We start from the raw sequence: 17,473 nt of genomic DNA, 5'->3' as shown, positions 1-17,473 counted from the left end.
GATGGGCGCCTGAGCCTCGGCCCGGGTGAATGTTACCGTCAGGCTCCCTGCAGCTCGCCGTAACGCAGACACGACTCCTTGGTGTGTCGAAACACGAAACCCCCTCATCCCAAAACGCAGCTCAGGTGACCTGATCAGCCGGCTTCACTTTCTTTGTCCTGTTTTCCTTATCTCTCTCTCTCTCTCTCTCTGTTTCTTCTTCTGCCTCTCAGCTCCTTGTCCATTTCCTTCTCAACCTAACCTCCCCCACCGTCTCGTTTTTCTTCTTCTCTACTAGCGTGTCTCCTCTTTCTCTTATTTCTCCCATTTTTCTGTCTCACTCTATTTCTGCTCCCAATCTTTCTGTTCCCTTTCTTTCTTTCTCTTCCCCATTTTTGTCTGCTCATGTGACTTCTTCCTCCTCCGTCCATCTCTTCCACTTCCATTCATTTTCAACCTTTTTCTCCTCTCCTCCTCCCCTCTCTTTCTCCCTGTCCTCCTCCTCTCTTGGATCTGTCGTTCTCAGCTGTTGTCCGGGGACTCGGGGCTCCGGGAATGTCACAATTGACGTCACCCGGCATTCCACACATTCCCACGCCCAGCCCCGTGTAATAGGAGACATCGCACAAACACACTAACACACACGCTGAAGGTACACACACATATACACGCGTGCACAGAGAGGAGCACATGTAAAGGGCAAAAAAAAAAGTATATACAAACAGTAAACAAATATAAATAAAACCTGTGACTCACTACACTCTCGGAATAGGAGTGTATTTGTGAAAGCCTCAACAGACTCAGTGTAAACCTCACATACATAAGCACAAACACACGCGCACACACACACACACACACACACACACACACACAGTATTTTAATACGGTCATCTCGCAATTTGGCAAAATAAAAAATACAGGGTCCAAATTTGTTTTAACATTTTTAACACAGAATTAAGACAAACTTTTTTTTTTTACTTTTAGCAGTGTAGTTCAATACTTTCCCTTGTAGGTTTTTTTGTAAAATACAAATACTACAGTCTCTTCAATGGGAAAAAAAAAAACAAACAGATCTTTTTCTTCATAAAAATAGAGTCAAAACTAAAAAATGACTAGTGGAGAATTTCCTCCTTAACATCTGAACTTGGTTGTAGTAACCTTTCTCCAAACAACCCAAATGTATTTGGTTGTTGTTAGACTTGGAGACGGAGGAAGAGATTTTGACTTGGGTCAGTTCTCCCAGATTCAAAAAAGAAACCAAAAAAACCCCGCATGTTTTTCCCTCGGCTACGAGCCGCGCCTCTTGGTGCAGATTTCTGCCTCACTGTCAGTTCAGTAGAGGCGACACTGGAGAATGATATTTTTAAGAATTTTAACGTCGACATCTCCTTCCGGAAACAGTGTCTTGGTTTCTCTGGATTATCGGCAGACCTCACCGTCATCGGTTTTTATGGGCAGAAGTAGTTCCATTAAAAACAGTCCACACCGAGGTCTGTGGATAATCCAGAGTAACAAAGACACGGTTACAGGACAGATGCTTTGTTGTTCTTCAAATGTAACCCGTCACTGCTTTGAGCACTGAAAACAAAATGCCATTCACCTCCGTTGTGTTGGGTTAAAGGCAGAAACATCAGAGACGGATATCTCCAAAGCTCAAGCACTGCTTGTTTTTTTGAATTTGGGTGAACTGGGCCTTTTAAGCAGGACACTTTTTAAGGCGGTATGCGAGCGAACTGCTGCGTTGGTGGTTGTTAAGCCAGAAAGCAAAAGCACCTTTTGAGGCTCAGCACTCATCAGATGGAGTTAACATTGTGTCTTTGTCACATTACATTTTTCCACAATTTATTGTTGCCCCCCAAAGTCTGAACTCTTACTTCCAAGCAACAATGCGTGTATAGTGTGAAATATAGTGGAAAACACACACACACACACACACACACACACACTCACACGGATGCCAGTACTCCGTGGTTTCTGTACGGGGATTTGCTGTTGGGCACCTGCAGGACGCGTTTCACTCAGAAACTCACACACACACACACACACTCCCGCTACGTGCGTGTTTGTGCGTAACTCTCGTAACCCGGGGGTCACCACAAAGCCGCCACCCTCTTCCTGTACCCACAAGCATGAACAAAACGCCACCAGCAACAGATTCCCATCAGTCAGTGAGGCACACATGGGCTTGGTGCACGTTACGTAACACACACCCACACACACACACACACGGAGGGTTGCAGGATTTCCCAGATGCACCTGACGCAGGGAGGGCTCACCGTGCGTCAGTAGGACCCAGGTGATCTCATTGGTCAGATGCCTGCTGGGAAACAATTTCCACCCCACTCTCTCCCTCCTTTTTTCCTACCCTCTTCACCTTCTCCCTCCTACTCTCCCAGTCACTACTTATGTCATTCCCTAGCTCCTTGCTTCCTTCCTCCCTTCCATTTCTTGCCTCCATCCCTCCATCCTTCCCTCCTCTGGTATTTCCCTCCCTTTTCAATCTTCTCTTATTTTCTGTCTCCTTTCTTTCGTCCCTACCTCCTCCTCTCGTTCTCTACCTCTACTTCCCACCCTCCCTAGATCTTTTCATTATTCTCTACCTCCTTACATCCTTCCCTCCTTTCTCCTTCCTTACCTCCTTCTGTAATTGTCTACTTTCTTTCTCTTTTTCTTTTCCCACTGTTTTCATTTCCCCTCTTCTTTCCTAGCCTCCTCCTTTTTCTTTCTCTACCTTTTCCTACCTTCCCAATTTCCCCTTCCTTTTTTTCTTTACCACCTCTTTCCCGCTCTTTTTTCTTTCTCAAACTCTTTTCTGTCCTTCCATACCTCCTTCCCTTTTCCCCTACCACCCCACTTATTATCTGCCTTGTTTTCTTCCTTCCTTCCTTACATCATTCTGTTCCTTTGTTATTTCCTACTTCCTACTTTTTTCTCTCCTACCTTCCCCTCATTCTGTATTTCCCTCCTTTTTCACCCTCTCTCATATTCTACCTCTTTTCTCCTTTCCTTCTCTACATCCTTCACTTTTTGCCGTTCCTCCTCTTTCTCTCCGTCCTTTCCTGCTTCAGTATAACCTAAATCCTCTCTCTATCCCTACTCCTTCCTTTACTACCCGTTCTCCTTGCTTCCCATCCTCCCCCCTACTCCCTCTTCTCTTTTTCTCCACTGCCTTTTTTCCTAATAACCCTCGTTTTACTTACCTCATCCTTCTCCCCTTTAGCCGTCTCCCTTTGCCCACCTCCTGCCTTATTCCCTAAGACCTTTTTTGTTCCCTACCTCTTTTCTCCTTCCTGTTTTCAGAAAACTCTGTCCACTGCTGTTTTACTCTTTTGTATATTAACTTTGCTTCCATTTATTTACTATTCAAGATGAATAATGAGTTAACTAACTAGCAACTTCACATGAACAGCTCTTCAACCTCCTCTCTCTCCTCTTGCCCCCCCATCAGCCCTCTTTTCAGTTTCTCCTTCCCGCCTTTCTCCCCCCACCCCCTCCCACTGAGCTGATAGCAGAGGTAATGTTCACTTGTTGTTGTTGTCAGGTTTAGTTCAAGGGCTGTGTGTGTGTGTGTGTGCGTGCCTGTGTGTGTGTGTGTGTGTTTCCTTGGAGTGTGTGTGACTGAGATGAAGCAGAGTCACATGCCGCTGTCGTCTGGAGGCGGCGTCATGGAGAACTGCTATCTGCTATCACACACACCCTGACTCTGCCTGTCTGAGGGGGAACACAGCCTCTGTGTGTGTGTGTGTGTGTGTGTGTGTGTGTGTGTGTGTGTGTGTGTGTGTGTGTGTGTGTGTGTGTGTGTGTGTCTGCGTCCGTGTCTGTAACTGTGTCAGGGCTGGGAAAGTCCCCGCTGTCCCCCTTTACTACACTCTGTGGCTGAGTCTCTGTTTGAATCAAGGTCCTCTTTTAACCTAAGCAGCACGGACAGGCTGCTGTCTGCTGGAGCCTTGTTGTCATGACACCCAGAACCCCGCCCCAACCCTAGCTAAATCATTAAGAAATGCATCAAAACATATTAGCTTATTACTTATTAAAGGAAGTAACAAGCAATGATTTAATATAACTTATTAAAATACCTCCGTTACTTACAAAGCAGTTAAAAAGGGGGGGGGGGGGCGTCGTTTTTACCTAACGATATTTCTTTGATACTCCGATGTGCTGTTCTTCGACTGAAGCAGGGTATTGTTGTTTCTCACAGAGCAACTGAGGCATTGCGCTGTCGGAGTTTGGAAAGCGACCAGTTGGTCCGTTTCAAAGGAGGACGCGTTCAGCAGACGCCGTAACGCTCTGTAATTTTTGTCTGTCGTGTCGTAGGAATCTACCCCAGAAAGAGGCAAAGAGAAAGAAAGTCAGCAAAAGTAGCGCCCACTGCAAAAAGTCCTTTTTTTATTCCAAAGGATAAGTCCGGTGACACTCTATATTTTTCTTGCTGTCAATAAATCCCATGAAAAGACCAAACCCAACAGTAAATTGTTCCTTCTACTAAGTATTGTACATGAATCCGCAGCCTGATACACAGTATCTTATCCCTCTGAGCCACGGAGCCCCACTGTTGTCCAGAAACTCTTAAAAACACATCCGTGAGTGGCACTGTTGCCCTGGGTGACATGTCCCTTCAGTACCACGAACACACACACACACACACACACACACACACACACACACACACACACTGTGGTTTATTTTGCCCCAGACCCGCATACAGATTCCTGCTGCCCCAAATACTCACCAGAGCACCGAATGTGGAGTAAACCGCCGCTGAAAATCATCCCCAAAAAATCCACTGTTTCCTCCTGTTTGAGTAACGCTGGCTAAAAACTACGGTGAGCAGCTGTTTTGGGAAATTAGTGAACCCTTTTGGAGGCCAGAGCCACAGACAGTAGGTAGGTAGTCAGAAAGTATTGAGAGATCTCAATGAGACTATCACGTTGTTGGTTTTGGTCGTTTGATATGTCGACAATAACAAAAAGTATATAATAAAACAACTGAAACAAAAGTGCAGAGAGATCACTCCGAAACAAATCGAGCTGTTTCAGGAATTTTCCAGAATCATCAGGTGTATTTGAGGCCTATTCTGTCTGGTTTCAAGATAATGGCACTCACCTCTAGTAAATTCTTGAAACAGGCTGGTCTGAATCGGAAATATGCTTTTGAAACACAAGGCTAAAGGGCAAGAATGCCAAAAATATTAAATCTTGAGGGGGAAAAAAGGCTCTGTCCAACGCACACATTTCATGAAAAGGATTTCAGGGCAAATGTTTGGCAAAAAACTCATAAGCTAATAATAACATGCAGTTATGCAGCTACAGATGGGAAATTAAGTTCACAAGTGTAGTTTACAAGGTCCAAATACACAGGAAGCGCCAATAACTGTTATATTAGAAGCACGTTGAAATAATGTCACCACATTATATGAGGTTTCACTTGTTATAAGAAAACAAGACTCAGTTGCTTAACAATAATAATCCGGGCTGACTGGAGTCAGAAGGATATTTTTTGCAGTGTAAGATGGAAAGAGTCCAGGGGCAATTGTGTGTGTTTGTTTTCATCAAGCGCCGAGACAACTGAAACAAAAGGGGGAAAATGTAGAGAGGGTGCAAATGAAATAGTTCTGGAGAGAGCTTGACACGGTTTTCATGTCGAGGAGCGGCAGAAAATCAGAGCGCCGCCAAAAAAACACTGTTTGAGCTGCGGACACGATGAGGAGCATGTGGTGCGACGGAGCCATCCAACTCGCTAATGAGAACACGCAGACACACGGCACGCACACACACAAAGGGCCGAATACACACACCCAGTCAGACAATTAAAGACATAGTTCACAGATCAAAACAGACAACCGCACGGCCTCCTCTACCCCTCCCTCTTCACTATATTTCTCTCTGTCTCTCTCGGTGTCTCTCCAGCTAACGGCTACATCAGTGCCAGGGCCTCGCCGGGCCTCCTCTCCGTATCCAACGGCAACAGCCTGGGGAAAGTAGTCCCAGCTAAGTCTCCGCCTCCGCCCAGCCCTCAGATGGTCAACAGCCGCAAGCCGGACCTGAGGGTCATCACCTCGCAGAGCGGCAAGAGCCTCATGCAGCTGGTGAGGAAAATGGGGACTACGGCAACCGCACGGGGACAAAAAAAAAAAGGGTCCAAACTCACAGGGGACTGGACGGAGAATGTAGTCAGACTGAGCGGGAATATGACAGTCTAACTCAAAATCACCCGGGATTTCCTGACAAACGATCTGATGGTTTAAAGATCTTGTATCCGATTAAAGCCTGGTCGGTAACATGGCTCATAACCAGGCAGAAAAGAAGAGATTCTCAGTGGAACATTTTTGATTGATTCAAGACAATTTGTCACATTCATCGATTTTCTGCTATGTAGAATTTTTCCTGGCCTGTCATACAAATTATGGGCAGATAGTCTGTCTCTCTCCATTTGGAAAAAAACACTTGTTTGACATAAGAATTATAATGCCCCAGGCTGAATGAATTTACAGTTTTTAAATATGCTACCAAAATCAGCGCTATTTTGACATGAAACCCGGAACAGCTCAGTACTCGTGCAGTAGAATACGGTGAGTGTCGGCCTTTAACAGCTGCCTCGGGGTCTCCATGCGTCACTTTCGCGGGGAAGATCTGTTGCATTCGACGGTGTAATATCATGGAATGCATTTGGCTTTGACGTCCCCTTGACCCACTTCCAGTTTAGTCGTGGACCGCTTTAGCTTAGCGACCACTCCGTCTTTATTTCTGTCACAGCACGGCCGTGTGACGGCAGTGCCGATAGCTGCGGTAACATTTTCTATTTGTTTTGGGTCAGACTTCTGACGCTGCTAAATTTGCAGTGTTTGCTCAGCAGTGGTCAAAGTTTTTATTTTATTTTATTTTATTTATTTATTTATTTATTTTTTATCTTGATTTGATTAATTGCCCAGTAATGCAGGTCACAACAAGTCACCTGATACGGCAACTTAAAGGCCTTGATTAGATTAGATTAGATTTCTACAGCCAGAAACCTTTAAACAAAAAAACACCCCAAAAAAGTAAGATCTATGTAAATGTAGTGTACATCAAAGTTAACTTGGCAATTAGAAGTCACATATCCATAGACAAATCCCAAACAGACTTCTTTCACATGTAAATGTTGTAGCGATGTGAATGTGTCTTCCTGCTGCTGTGCGATTCAACATCTGGATCCAGTCGTTCCCCTTCACTCAGCCATTGATCGGTTTGGCTGCATTTTGACTTTATTGCTGAGGAGTCAAACTCTAGACTCGACTACTTCCAGCAACACACATGTAAAAGTATCGCTACAGGCATCGCTCTAAACATCATTGTCCCGCAGACTTTAGGTGAAGTTCTTTGTAATGTTCACATTTTACTGCAGTTAGTTGTTGTAGAAATGTAACCGTCCTCTGTTTTTCACCCCCCCCCCCCCCTTCCCCCTCCCCCTCCATCGACCGTGGCAGACAGAGGAAGAGCTGGAGTTGGTGAGTGAGGTGAATAGACTTCTAGACTTTTAGCCTCCAGGATGTGGTGTCGATCCCTGTGTGATCTCACCGAGCATGAGTGTGACACCCTCAGCAAATGCATCTCACCAGGGGTTGACTCAGTGGCACCAGTGCTGTGACAAGGGTAGAAGTAAAGCCGTTAAAGACGTCAGAGCACACGGTGAACTCGGAGCATCGGAGCAACTCACAGAGAGCGGACAAATCACCTGGTTGCACTGGTTCGCTACAGGCTGGCCTCCGGCAGGTTTACCTGTTTTTATTTCAGACCTCTCGGAGTCGCGTCGGAGCTGTAGACTTGAGTCTAGTCAAAAAAACAGGAGGACTTGAGACTTGATTTGAACTCAGTTGCTGTGAGATTTGATTTGGTTGACATTTGACTCCTGAAAGACTCGACTTGAACTTCAAGTCTATCTGGTTATTCCAGAACAACACCGAATAAAGAACACAGGCAGGTCTCTCATGGCCACGTACATGCATATTGAATTATTAGGCATATGCACCGAAAGGATTTTTATATTCCATTACATTCATTTAGCAAAGGCGATTTACAATTTTGAAAAAGTCCAATCAAACCACGTAGAAGCGAGAGCTAGATATCTTCCTAAACCGGGATTGTATCCCTTTTAAATAAAAAACCAAAAACAGTCTGAAAAGGTGGGTTTTAGCTGTGGAACATGGACAGTAACTCCGCCGATGTTGACGCTCGGTCTCAATTATACGGAAAAAAATGCTATTAACACAGTTTTAAAATCAAAAGGTAGCGTTATTGGAATTTGCTTTGGAAGACTTTAAGGAATCTGGAGAGTCAGATGAGAAGATTGATACCACTCTAACGTCTGTATGCTAAATATGACGCCACCACACCAGCAGCTGGCTAGCGGTAGCCTCATATTGCTTGCTAAGATGCAATATGAGGCTACCCTGTTAGCGTAGCGTAAAGACTGGAAACAGGTGGGAACAGCTAGCCTGGCCCTGTCCAACACTAACAAAATCCGTCCATCTGCACCTCAAAAGTTGAATAATTTAACATGTTGTATCTCGTTTGTTCAATCTGTACACAAACCATAATAAGGACAACTCAGCGTTCTAAGGCAGAGTTATTGCATCAAACTATTTCCTGGCCGTGCGTCATACTTAGCAAACAGACGTCAGATCGGTATCAGTCATCTCATCTAACTCTTGGCAACAAAGCGAATTAGCAAATTTTCCCAAAATGTCAAACTGCTTCTTGACTTGGACTTTCCTGATTATTAAAACAAAAACAACTCTTGAGTACCACAAATGCATTTTATACACGAGGGGGTTTAGTGGGAATCAGACCCTCAAAGCTCGTTGAAGCGCCGGCAGATTATGTTGTTTGTCAATAGCCTGCCCCTCCCGCCGCACTCTTGACCCTCTTAACCAGCTTTTTACTGTGAAACAATATGACATTTCAATCATCATTTTCATATCAATTCAATTAAATTCATTTTCTTTATAAAGCGCCAACTCATAACAGAGGTTATCTCGGGGCACTTTTCATGTAGAGCAGGTCCAGACATTAAAAAAAGCTAATTGACAAGAATCGTTTAAAAAAAAATGTATATGGACGTCCGAGTCCAGCTTAAAGTTGCATTTGTGCGACACAAACACACTACGGAGCAAATGTCGAGGGAACCGGAGCAACCAGGTGACTCGCCGCTGTGTGTGAAGGCCGCTCAGCATGTGCATGTTTGCTCTCATCTGAGTGTCAGTGCTCTGAGAATCGGAGCGAAGAAAAGATCACAAAGCCCCCAACGTGGAGCACAGGAGGACATGTTGGAGTCTGACACGCTGACCCCTTCACTCCTTCACACACACGCACACCATACACGTACTCACATGCATGCTGACGTGTTCATGCATATTTTTCTGGATAAATATACACAGACGTTCCACAACAAACACACACCTCACATTGTGTATTAATTCCTCGCATACCTCTCTGTACACATTTATGCACTTACTTCTCCAACACAAACACACACACACACTCTCATCCCCACTCGTCTCTCCTCTGTCAGCCTTGTCGATGCATGCGTTCCTGTCAGCATGATTCTCCGGCACAGCGATGCCTCTCATAACACCTTCCACCGTGACGCTGTATAACACGCGCGCCCGGGCCTGGCGACAGCGTTGCCGTGCCAACGCCACCTTAAGATGCGAGACACTTCTCATCTTGCGCGCCGATGTTAAAGTGTCACAGAAAAAGTTAAACGCCTCGGAGAGAACTGAGGTGTTTGGATCTTCTCGCAGGGAGCGGAAACTTTTCTGTCTGTGGCACGATGAATAAACATCTTCCGCGGCCCCACACACACAAAGTGAAGTGATGTAACTGTTTAATATATCAGACATCGTTATTGAGGCTCAGTTGGATTTGTTTTGGAATATTTTTCTTTGTTTAGTCTGCCAACAAAACTTCAAATGTGGCAGGAAAACTGAGGGTTGAAAGTTGCTGCACTATGGCTTTGTAAAGCAGCGGGTACGATTATATCATGGATAATGTATTTTGTTTTTATTTAAACTAGAATCAGAACAAGCTGTGTTTATGTTGAAATATTTCAGTAGTAACAGTGTAATTAAATTGTTCTCAGTCACATTACAAAGGTCCCTGCATCCACTCGGCTGTACAGTGGAAAGCACATGCTAACCATTATCATTATTGCTGTTGAAAATGGATGAAGTCATGTGCCGTGAACTCCTACACTCAGCCCTTATAAGGAGAAAAAGAGCCGATTAGTTGTGGAACCCGACCAGGTTTTCTCACGACACGGAGTCACAACACTGGATCCGAGGATCCAGGAAAGAAAGAAAGCTGGGTTTGAAATTTTACACGGACGTTTCGGCATCTTTTGCAGGAATCTTTACACAGACGCAGAGTTTTCAAATTCTGAGCATTTAATCCAGAATTTCTAACATTTTGACACCAAAGCCTTTCAGTTAGAATCACACCAGTGCCAGACTGCCAGAAAAAAAAATCGAGCTTTGGCATCAACTACACTGTGCATATACATTTTTATACGTTCAATTCTCGTGTCATCCAACTGTTCTCCATATAGCTGGAGACCCCCTAGAAAACCCTCTGCCCCCCTTAAGGCCCCCCCGACTCTATTCTTAGAACCGCCGTGGCAGCATTCACCTCTTTCAGTCTCCCAGCGTTCAACTCCCTCCGTCCATCTCTCTGTCTTCCCAGAATGCTCAGCGGCTAGGCGGATCCCAGGTGGCACAGCCGCTCACCACGCCAGTGGTCTCCGTGGCAACACCCAGTCTCCTAGCGCCCTTCTCCGGCATGCAGACGGCCTACAACACTGGTAAGACAGCAAAGGCAGCACTGCCCCCCGCAGCAAGACGGGAAATCTTAGCAGCTCAAACCCAATCAGTGCAGGAAGGGAGCTCCTACATCCAGGGACTGGATTTCAAGAAAGAAAAAAATAAAAGATATAACATCAAGTCGAGTGAGAGATACAGTCGGCATTATGTCATGAAAATCTTGTGTCGTGGAAAAACTTGAAAACATCCCAGTGTGATGCCACAAACCACTATGAATATTCACTTTGTTCATTGTGTGAGAGCTTCTGGAATGATTCCACTTCAAAGGTCTCCATTAATATGGATTAGCCCTGATTAATATTGATGCACCAAAAAGTTGTATGATGTAAAACAATCCCCCCCCCCCGGCTCTCCACCTCCTTTCTCTTTCTTTCTCACCCATGTGCCTCTCCCTCCATCCCTCAATCTCAGAGTACCAGCTGACGAGTGCGGATCTCACAGCGCTCCAGACGTTCACACCACCGGGGCTGGTGCCTGGCAACATGGCTGCCTGGCAACAGCAACAGCAACCAGCAGTCTCTCAGCAGCAGCAGCAGCAGCAGCAGCCGCAGCAGCTGAGCCTGGCGTCGCTCAGTAACTTGGTGTAAGCTCCTTTTTCTTCCTGTAACCAATACATACATGAGATTGATTTGCCAGTTTCCCGACCTTTGGACTTGCCCCGTAAACAACCGGCCAGTAGACGTTTTTACAAGCGTCGTGCATGTCAGCTGATTCATGCACATAAAACACTGGAAGCATCTCTCTCGTACGAAGCTGTAGCATCACCCCAGCTGCGGTTGATTCCTCTATGTGGTGACCTAGAAACCCCCACCCCCGCCCCCGCTCCCGCTCCCACTCCCACCCCACTCTGATTTAGCTCCCGGAAGAGAGGCCAGGCCGCTAGCCGTGACACACAGACATGCTGTGTTTTTGAAACTGTTTGAGCTGGACTGGCACACAACCTCAAAAAAAGTATTTCAGGAACCTTCTTATTTAGCCAACTGCTAAATAATAGCAAAGGATGTGATGTCAGTTTTTGAACAAATTTTCTCTTAAGGGTAGAAACAGGACGACTTCAATGAGTTATTAAATGAGTCGGTTGGCTCAGGTGCCCCCCCAGTCAGTCTGAATACCCTGAGAGAGCTCTTCCGGCCAGCTTTGGAAAGTTGCCTCTGTTGTGACCTTAAAGCAAAATTGAGCCCAAGCCCACTTGTGATATGCGGTAGGTGGCCCTGTTGCCCCTGCTACTAGCAGAGCCCGGGCATGCTACCGCACCTATGGCCCACCCACACAGGTGTTTCCAGTTATTTCCTCTCCTCAGGACCATAGGCCTCTCTGAACACTCACAACTTTGGCACGTTGAACTCCGGAATCCGCACTTCCAAAAACGGGAGGACGCAGTGCACCAATGTACAACTTTAACTGTCCAAGAAAAAATGTGAAAAGTAATTTTCATCATTGCTTGATCCTCCCATTCTTTTCTTGCTCTATCGTTACACTAAGTACAAAACCCAAAATATTCAGTTTACTATGATGCAAGACCAAGAAAAGCAGCAAATTCTTCTGGAAGCTCAGCATTTTTTCTTGAAAAATGACTTGAATGATTAATCAATTATCAAAATAGTTGCCAAATAATTTTATTTCACTTAACTGTTCGTTGCTGTGAATGACAAATATTAGATTTAGACTCTCAGATCTATGTTTATCTTATTTATAAGTATCAAAAGATATTATACCTTTTGTTTTAAACACCATGGAGACGTACAGTAGATAAATTACCAAAGTGCTCGCCAAGATCAGACCGTAAGGCTGGGAAGTTGATGGATGCTCCATGGCCAGCGGGTCGATTGATCGATCGATCACATCTTAGAGATCTAAGTGGTGAATTTCAGGCCTGGGAAAAAAAAAAACGTTAAACTTAATTTGCTACAAAGTGAGAGCTGTGCATGCTGTGATACAAGTCTACTCCAAGTTCACAGAAGTGAACTCCCACAGCGTCCTCAATAAAACGAACAGACCGTGAGTTTTTAATAAACTCGACAAGTGAAAACAGTTGTGTGGCTGCCCAGGGCCATAAACATCTAGTTTAGCCTCCGGTGTTCCTAGTGAGCAGTTACTATACTTCAGACTTCAGAAGTGCTCTGAGTAACGCAGTGAGGATCGACTCACGGCGCCTCTTAAACGTCAGGCGGTTTTCAACTAAGCCCTCCCAACCTCCATGTTATACCTGTCTTCACAGAGATCGAGGCCCCTCAGGTAAATCTGCGCAGCTTCTCTTAACGTCGCCATACGGAAGCATGCAGGTGAACTACAGATGAAAGAGGACTTGAACTTTGTAATAGCTAATTCCCCACCACATCCTACCAGAAACGTGGCCCATATGAGCTAAAATGCCAACACATTTGTCAACTTGAATTTGTGTCCACTGCCCTCCACTGATTTTATCCCATTTTGTCTGTCTGTATGGTCTATAAAAATTTCAAAAAGGCTTTTTTTTTGACAAATAATTTTTGTCATATATCCTCTGTTTAAAAAAAAAAAAAAAAAAAAAAAAAAAAAAATTTTTAGGCGTCTCATGTTTTTTTTTGAAAACTCAAAAAAAACTGACTGATGAGCCATTTTTTTTTAGTTGTTGATTCCGTATAATGGTGGTAACAGAACTGGCCTTTGTCAGTGTTTCTGTCAGAAAGTTACTTCACAGTTTAAGTTCTTTCCAACGAGGTGTGTGTACATTATTTTGTCTGCTCTCTGTTGGTACATTGCCATAGTTGGGAGCTGCCTTTCGGTAAGAAATGTTACATCTCCAAAAGTAAAAGTAAGCCAAATTACTCGTATGCGTACGGAGCTGAACGTGCTTGAGCAGTTTAGCCATCGCCGCTAAGTCTCTGTGTGACCAGTCTGGCTGTGCTAGGCTAACCTGTGGATGGGGGAGCAGCTTGTAACTGCCTCTTGTTTTGTCCTCCCTCCCCCTTTTTCTCCACAGCATGTGGGGTGCAGAGAAACAGAATGCGGAGATGGTTAACTGCATCTCCAATTTTGCTGCTAACCTGAGGTGAATGACATGATAGCATCTAGTTCTATGCGGCTCTGCCATTGCCTTTTATCTGTCAAGTCATTATTGCTGCTCGCAGGCTCAGTTAGGAGCCGAAGTCACAAAATAACCTGAAGAAATTACAGAACAGACACAATTACATGACAAACATGATATTAAACCATTGTGTCTTTTCGTTTGTATGTTGGATGTGATGCCAGTTGTTGCTTTGCTGTGTCTGCACTTCATTGCTCTTTCAGTTCTGCTGAAGCAAAAGCACCCCCCCCCAGATTATCAGTTTACTCGTGTGGTTGTAAGAGTTTTCATGCCACCTCAAAGCCTAGATCTGAAGCTCTTTGGAAGTGTCACCAGCAAAGAGGAAGATGCTTCAGTGTGACGGCGACGGCGCCTCGTTAGGCTCCGGAATAAAAGGAGTCTCTGGGTGCTGCTTTCAGTCCCAGACACCGAACCAGTGCACAGCTGTGCGCCAGCGACATGCTTACGGCATTAAAATTTTACTTCTCAGCCATTTAGCTGTCACTCTCAGGTGACAGTCACACGCAAGGTTCAATTCCTCAGATACGCGTAGGCTTGAAATGCCTACAGTAGCATGACTAGAAAAAAAGGAAAAAAAAAACAGATTTAGATGTTGCTTAGCTGTCAAAGCCAGTTATTCAGATTTAGATAACGTTAAAGGAAATACAGTTTGGCACTTGATGATCGGATAATAGGCTTGAACATTCTTCGGTCTGGTCTTTTTGCGTTAATTTATGCTACACAAGATGAAATGAGAATTTAACGTGTGAGAAGCCCCTAAACGCTGCTACCCTTTTGTTTGGAGCGATCACAGCTTCTAATGTATCTCGGCGTAGAGTTAATTTAAGGGAATGTGCAGCTGTTCAGAATCTCCATCACAAAAAATAAGATTTCAAAATAACAGAAATGTGTTTTGTTTTTTTTAAAAAGACGAAGATAATTAGAATAATGGCAGCTGTCAGGAGAGAGCCTGTTATTTGTTTCTCTGCCTGACAATCTGAAAAATGTCTATGGAAATGTGATAATAGGTCGTTTGCTACTGTATACAACAGCTGTGACTCCAGGGGGCTGAGCATCTTTGAAAAAGCGGTATACAGTTAACACTCACCACCAGCTGATACACAGCAAAACTCTTCTTCGCCCTGTAAATGTTAACAAATTGCCGTCCAGACCGTAGGAAATCCTTCGGCAAACAGATCCCTTAAAAACCACTCAGAGACTTTGAAAAAGCAGCCAGCGCTCGCTTCCCCTGTTAGGTGTTCGAGTTTTGGTCACATCACCCGTATCCCGAAGACTACAGCAGGACAGTAACCACAGCTAATGGTCCTTTTTATTACTTATTCATCTGTTGAGGGGGGAGAAAAAGTTCCAACAATGCCAATCGTGCTCCCAGAGTCTAAAATGACATCTTTAAATTGCTTGTTTTTTTACAACCAACAGTCCAAAACCCAGGTACATTTGACAATGATAGAAATCCTTAAGAAAATTTGAGAAGCTTGAATCAGTGAATGTTGGCATTTTTGCCTGATAAATGACCTAAACAATCATTTAACTTACTGACAACTGACTAATCTATGAATCCACTGTTGTTTCTCCACTAAATTACAGACTGGAGCGTCACATGTAACAGCTCTTCAATTCTGGTTTCTGAACGAATCTCACCCGATGAAATAGTCTTCGTCGGTGCTGTTTCTCAAGACCTTAAAGCAGAGTCCACGAAACAGTCGACAGAAAATGACTGGGAAACGTTTGATTATAATAATGATCAATTAACCGTTTAATTCTTTGAAGCAAAGAATGGCAAAATCTCTGAAAAGATACGACCCTGGGTTTTGTAGTACAGGTTGGACAAAACAGGACATCTGAAGACATCACTATCTGGGAACTTGTGGTCTCTAGAAAACAAATCTGTAGATTAACCGTGTTGCCTCCCGAACTATAAGTGGTGAAAGATTTTATCCAGAAGACAGTCCCTAAAACATTGGGAACAATACTCACGATTCCACAGAATAAGCAGGGTTTTAAATTTAGCCCGGATGGTGCAGCCCAGATGTTGGTTGTGGCCGAGTTTCAGCACCCTCAGGTCTGACGCTAGGATGAACAGCAGGCAGGTTTACTGTGTTGCGCGTGGGATCGGAATGACGGAATAAGCGTCACCGAAAACAAGCGAGCGCCACAGAAATGTGGGGAGCTTTCCCAGCACACCAAACTGTTTTCTCGGCAGAACGGAAAATCGTGCCATCCTAGGACAGCATGGTCAGACGTGGGCACCGCTGCAGCCCAGACTGCTCCGGTTTGTTTTTTGATTTCATCACAGCGTGGCCTCACAGTGAGCGAGCAAGCCCTTCCAGCCAAACGGTGATTGGCGGTTTGGCAGCGAGCCTCGCCTCCACCGTCGCCCGCGCTTTTCCTCGCTGCAGGCTCCACCAGGAAATGATTTCTGTCATCTTACCCTCTCTCAACCCCCTTTATGATCATTCTTCTTCCACTACTTCCTTCTACCTGCTTATTTCCTGCTCTTTTGTCAGGCTCAGTGAAATGTGGCGTACACCTGTTGACTCTCATCTTCCCCCTCACTCCCCAATCTAAATGTTAATGTCGTGGCTGCCCCCTAAACCGCCTCCCTGCGGAGCCTGGCTCTCAGCTTAAACTTGCCTCTTTATAGAGAAGTGCTCTCCGGATGCCGTCTGTCGCAGGATGTGCTGTCGTTGTTTGTTTCCTCGCTGAGGCGATGTATTATCAGCAGACGTGGCCTCCAGTTGGGACACTTTAGCAGGAAATGAACATAACGACTTTTAGGGACGTCGTCTGCTACTGCATCAGTGTTGTTTTGTCTGTCTGATTCATCCATTTACGTGGCTACAAATCTATCTGTATGGATCTTACAGAATGGATACAGTGTTTAATTGCCCGATAAAGTTTTTTCCCCAGTGCTCGCCTCACTTTATTCCTTTTTTTTTTTCGCCCACAAAAACAGACTTTGTCTTTCTCAGTCTGTCTCTCCCTTCCCTCTCTTGGCTTTTCTCTCAGCTGTGGTTTAAGAGAAAAAATAGAAAAGAAAAAAAAAAACACTGCTAAATTGCTTACAGGACACAGTGTTTGTCGGCGGGGCACAATGCACACATGCTATCAGAGGCTGCCGGGCCGAATCAGCGTTTTCCCAGACTGCAGATTAGAAACCACACTGTAAAGAACAGCAGCAGCTTCATTAAGATTCCTGCCACACGGAAGACGAAAATAATTCTTCAGATTTATTTAGCTCCCAGTGTATAACCTGTTTGCTCATGGCGCTGATATAAGACGGGTCACAGGTTACTCGTTCCATGTGAAACAGCACAATAAAATATCAGACTTAGCATGTAGCCATCAAGAGCTGAGTGTCGGAAGTCACCGCGTCCAGATGGTCCCAACGTGCTGGATTCTCACAAACAGACGATGACTTCGGCTCCCATAAATTTTTAAAATAAAAGTGGGAAAAACTAAATTTGCAGTATCTGTCCAACAGTCACTGTCACACTGAATTCTGCAAATGTTCCATTAATTCATTCCTGATGCACCAGTCAAACAGGAGCAATAGCAGGTAAAACCATTAAGTG

The 17,473-nt window shown here is 44.7% G+C and overlaps 1 protein-coding gene across 1 annotated transcript in view; it reads left to right on the top strand.

The window, feature by feature from the left end:
• The window catches only part of mef2d (myocyte enhancer factor 2d), a 93,293-nt gene that overhangs the window by 70,394 nt on the left and 5,426 nt on the right, over window positions 1-17,473 (top strand). The window contains exons 6-9 of the mRNA XM_040117460.1: window positions 5,886-6,064; window positions 7,442-7,462; window positions 10,695-10,812; window positions 11,243-11,414. Of these exons, the coding sequence (XP_039973394.1) occupies window positions 5,886-6,064; window positions 7,442-7,462; window positions 10,695-10,812; window positions 11,243-11,414 (490 nt within the window). The remainder of the gene's footprint in view (window positions 1-5,885; window positions 6,065-7,441; window positions 7,463-10,694; window positions 10,813-11,242; window positions 11,415-17,473) is intronic.

The sequence above is a fragment of the Xiphias gladius genome, chromosome 22 (assembly GCF_016859285.1).
Source record: "Xiphias gladius isolate SHS-SW01 ecotype Sanya breed wild chromosome 22, ASM1685928v1, whole genome shotgun sequence".
Classification (NCBI taxonomy): domain Eukaryota; kingdom Metazoa; phylum Chordata; class Actinopteri; order Istiophoriformes; family Xiphiidae; genus Xiphias; species Xiphias gladius.
The sequence above is the reverse complement of the archived record's forward strand: the minus strand, read 5'-3'. Positions and strand labels throughout refer to the sequence as shown.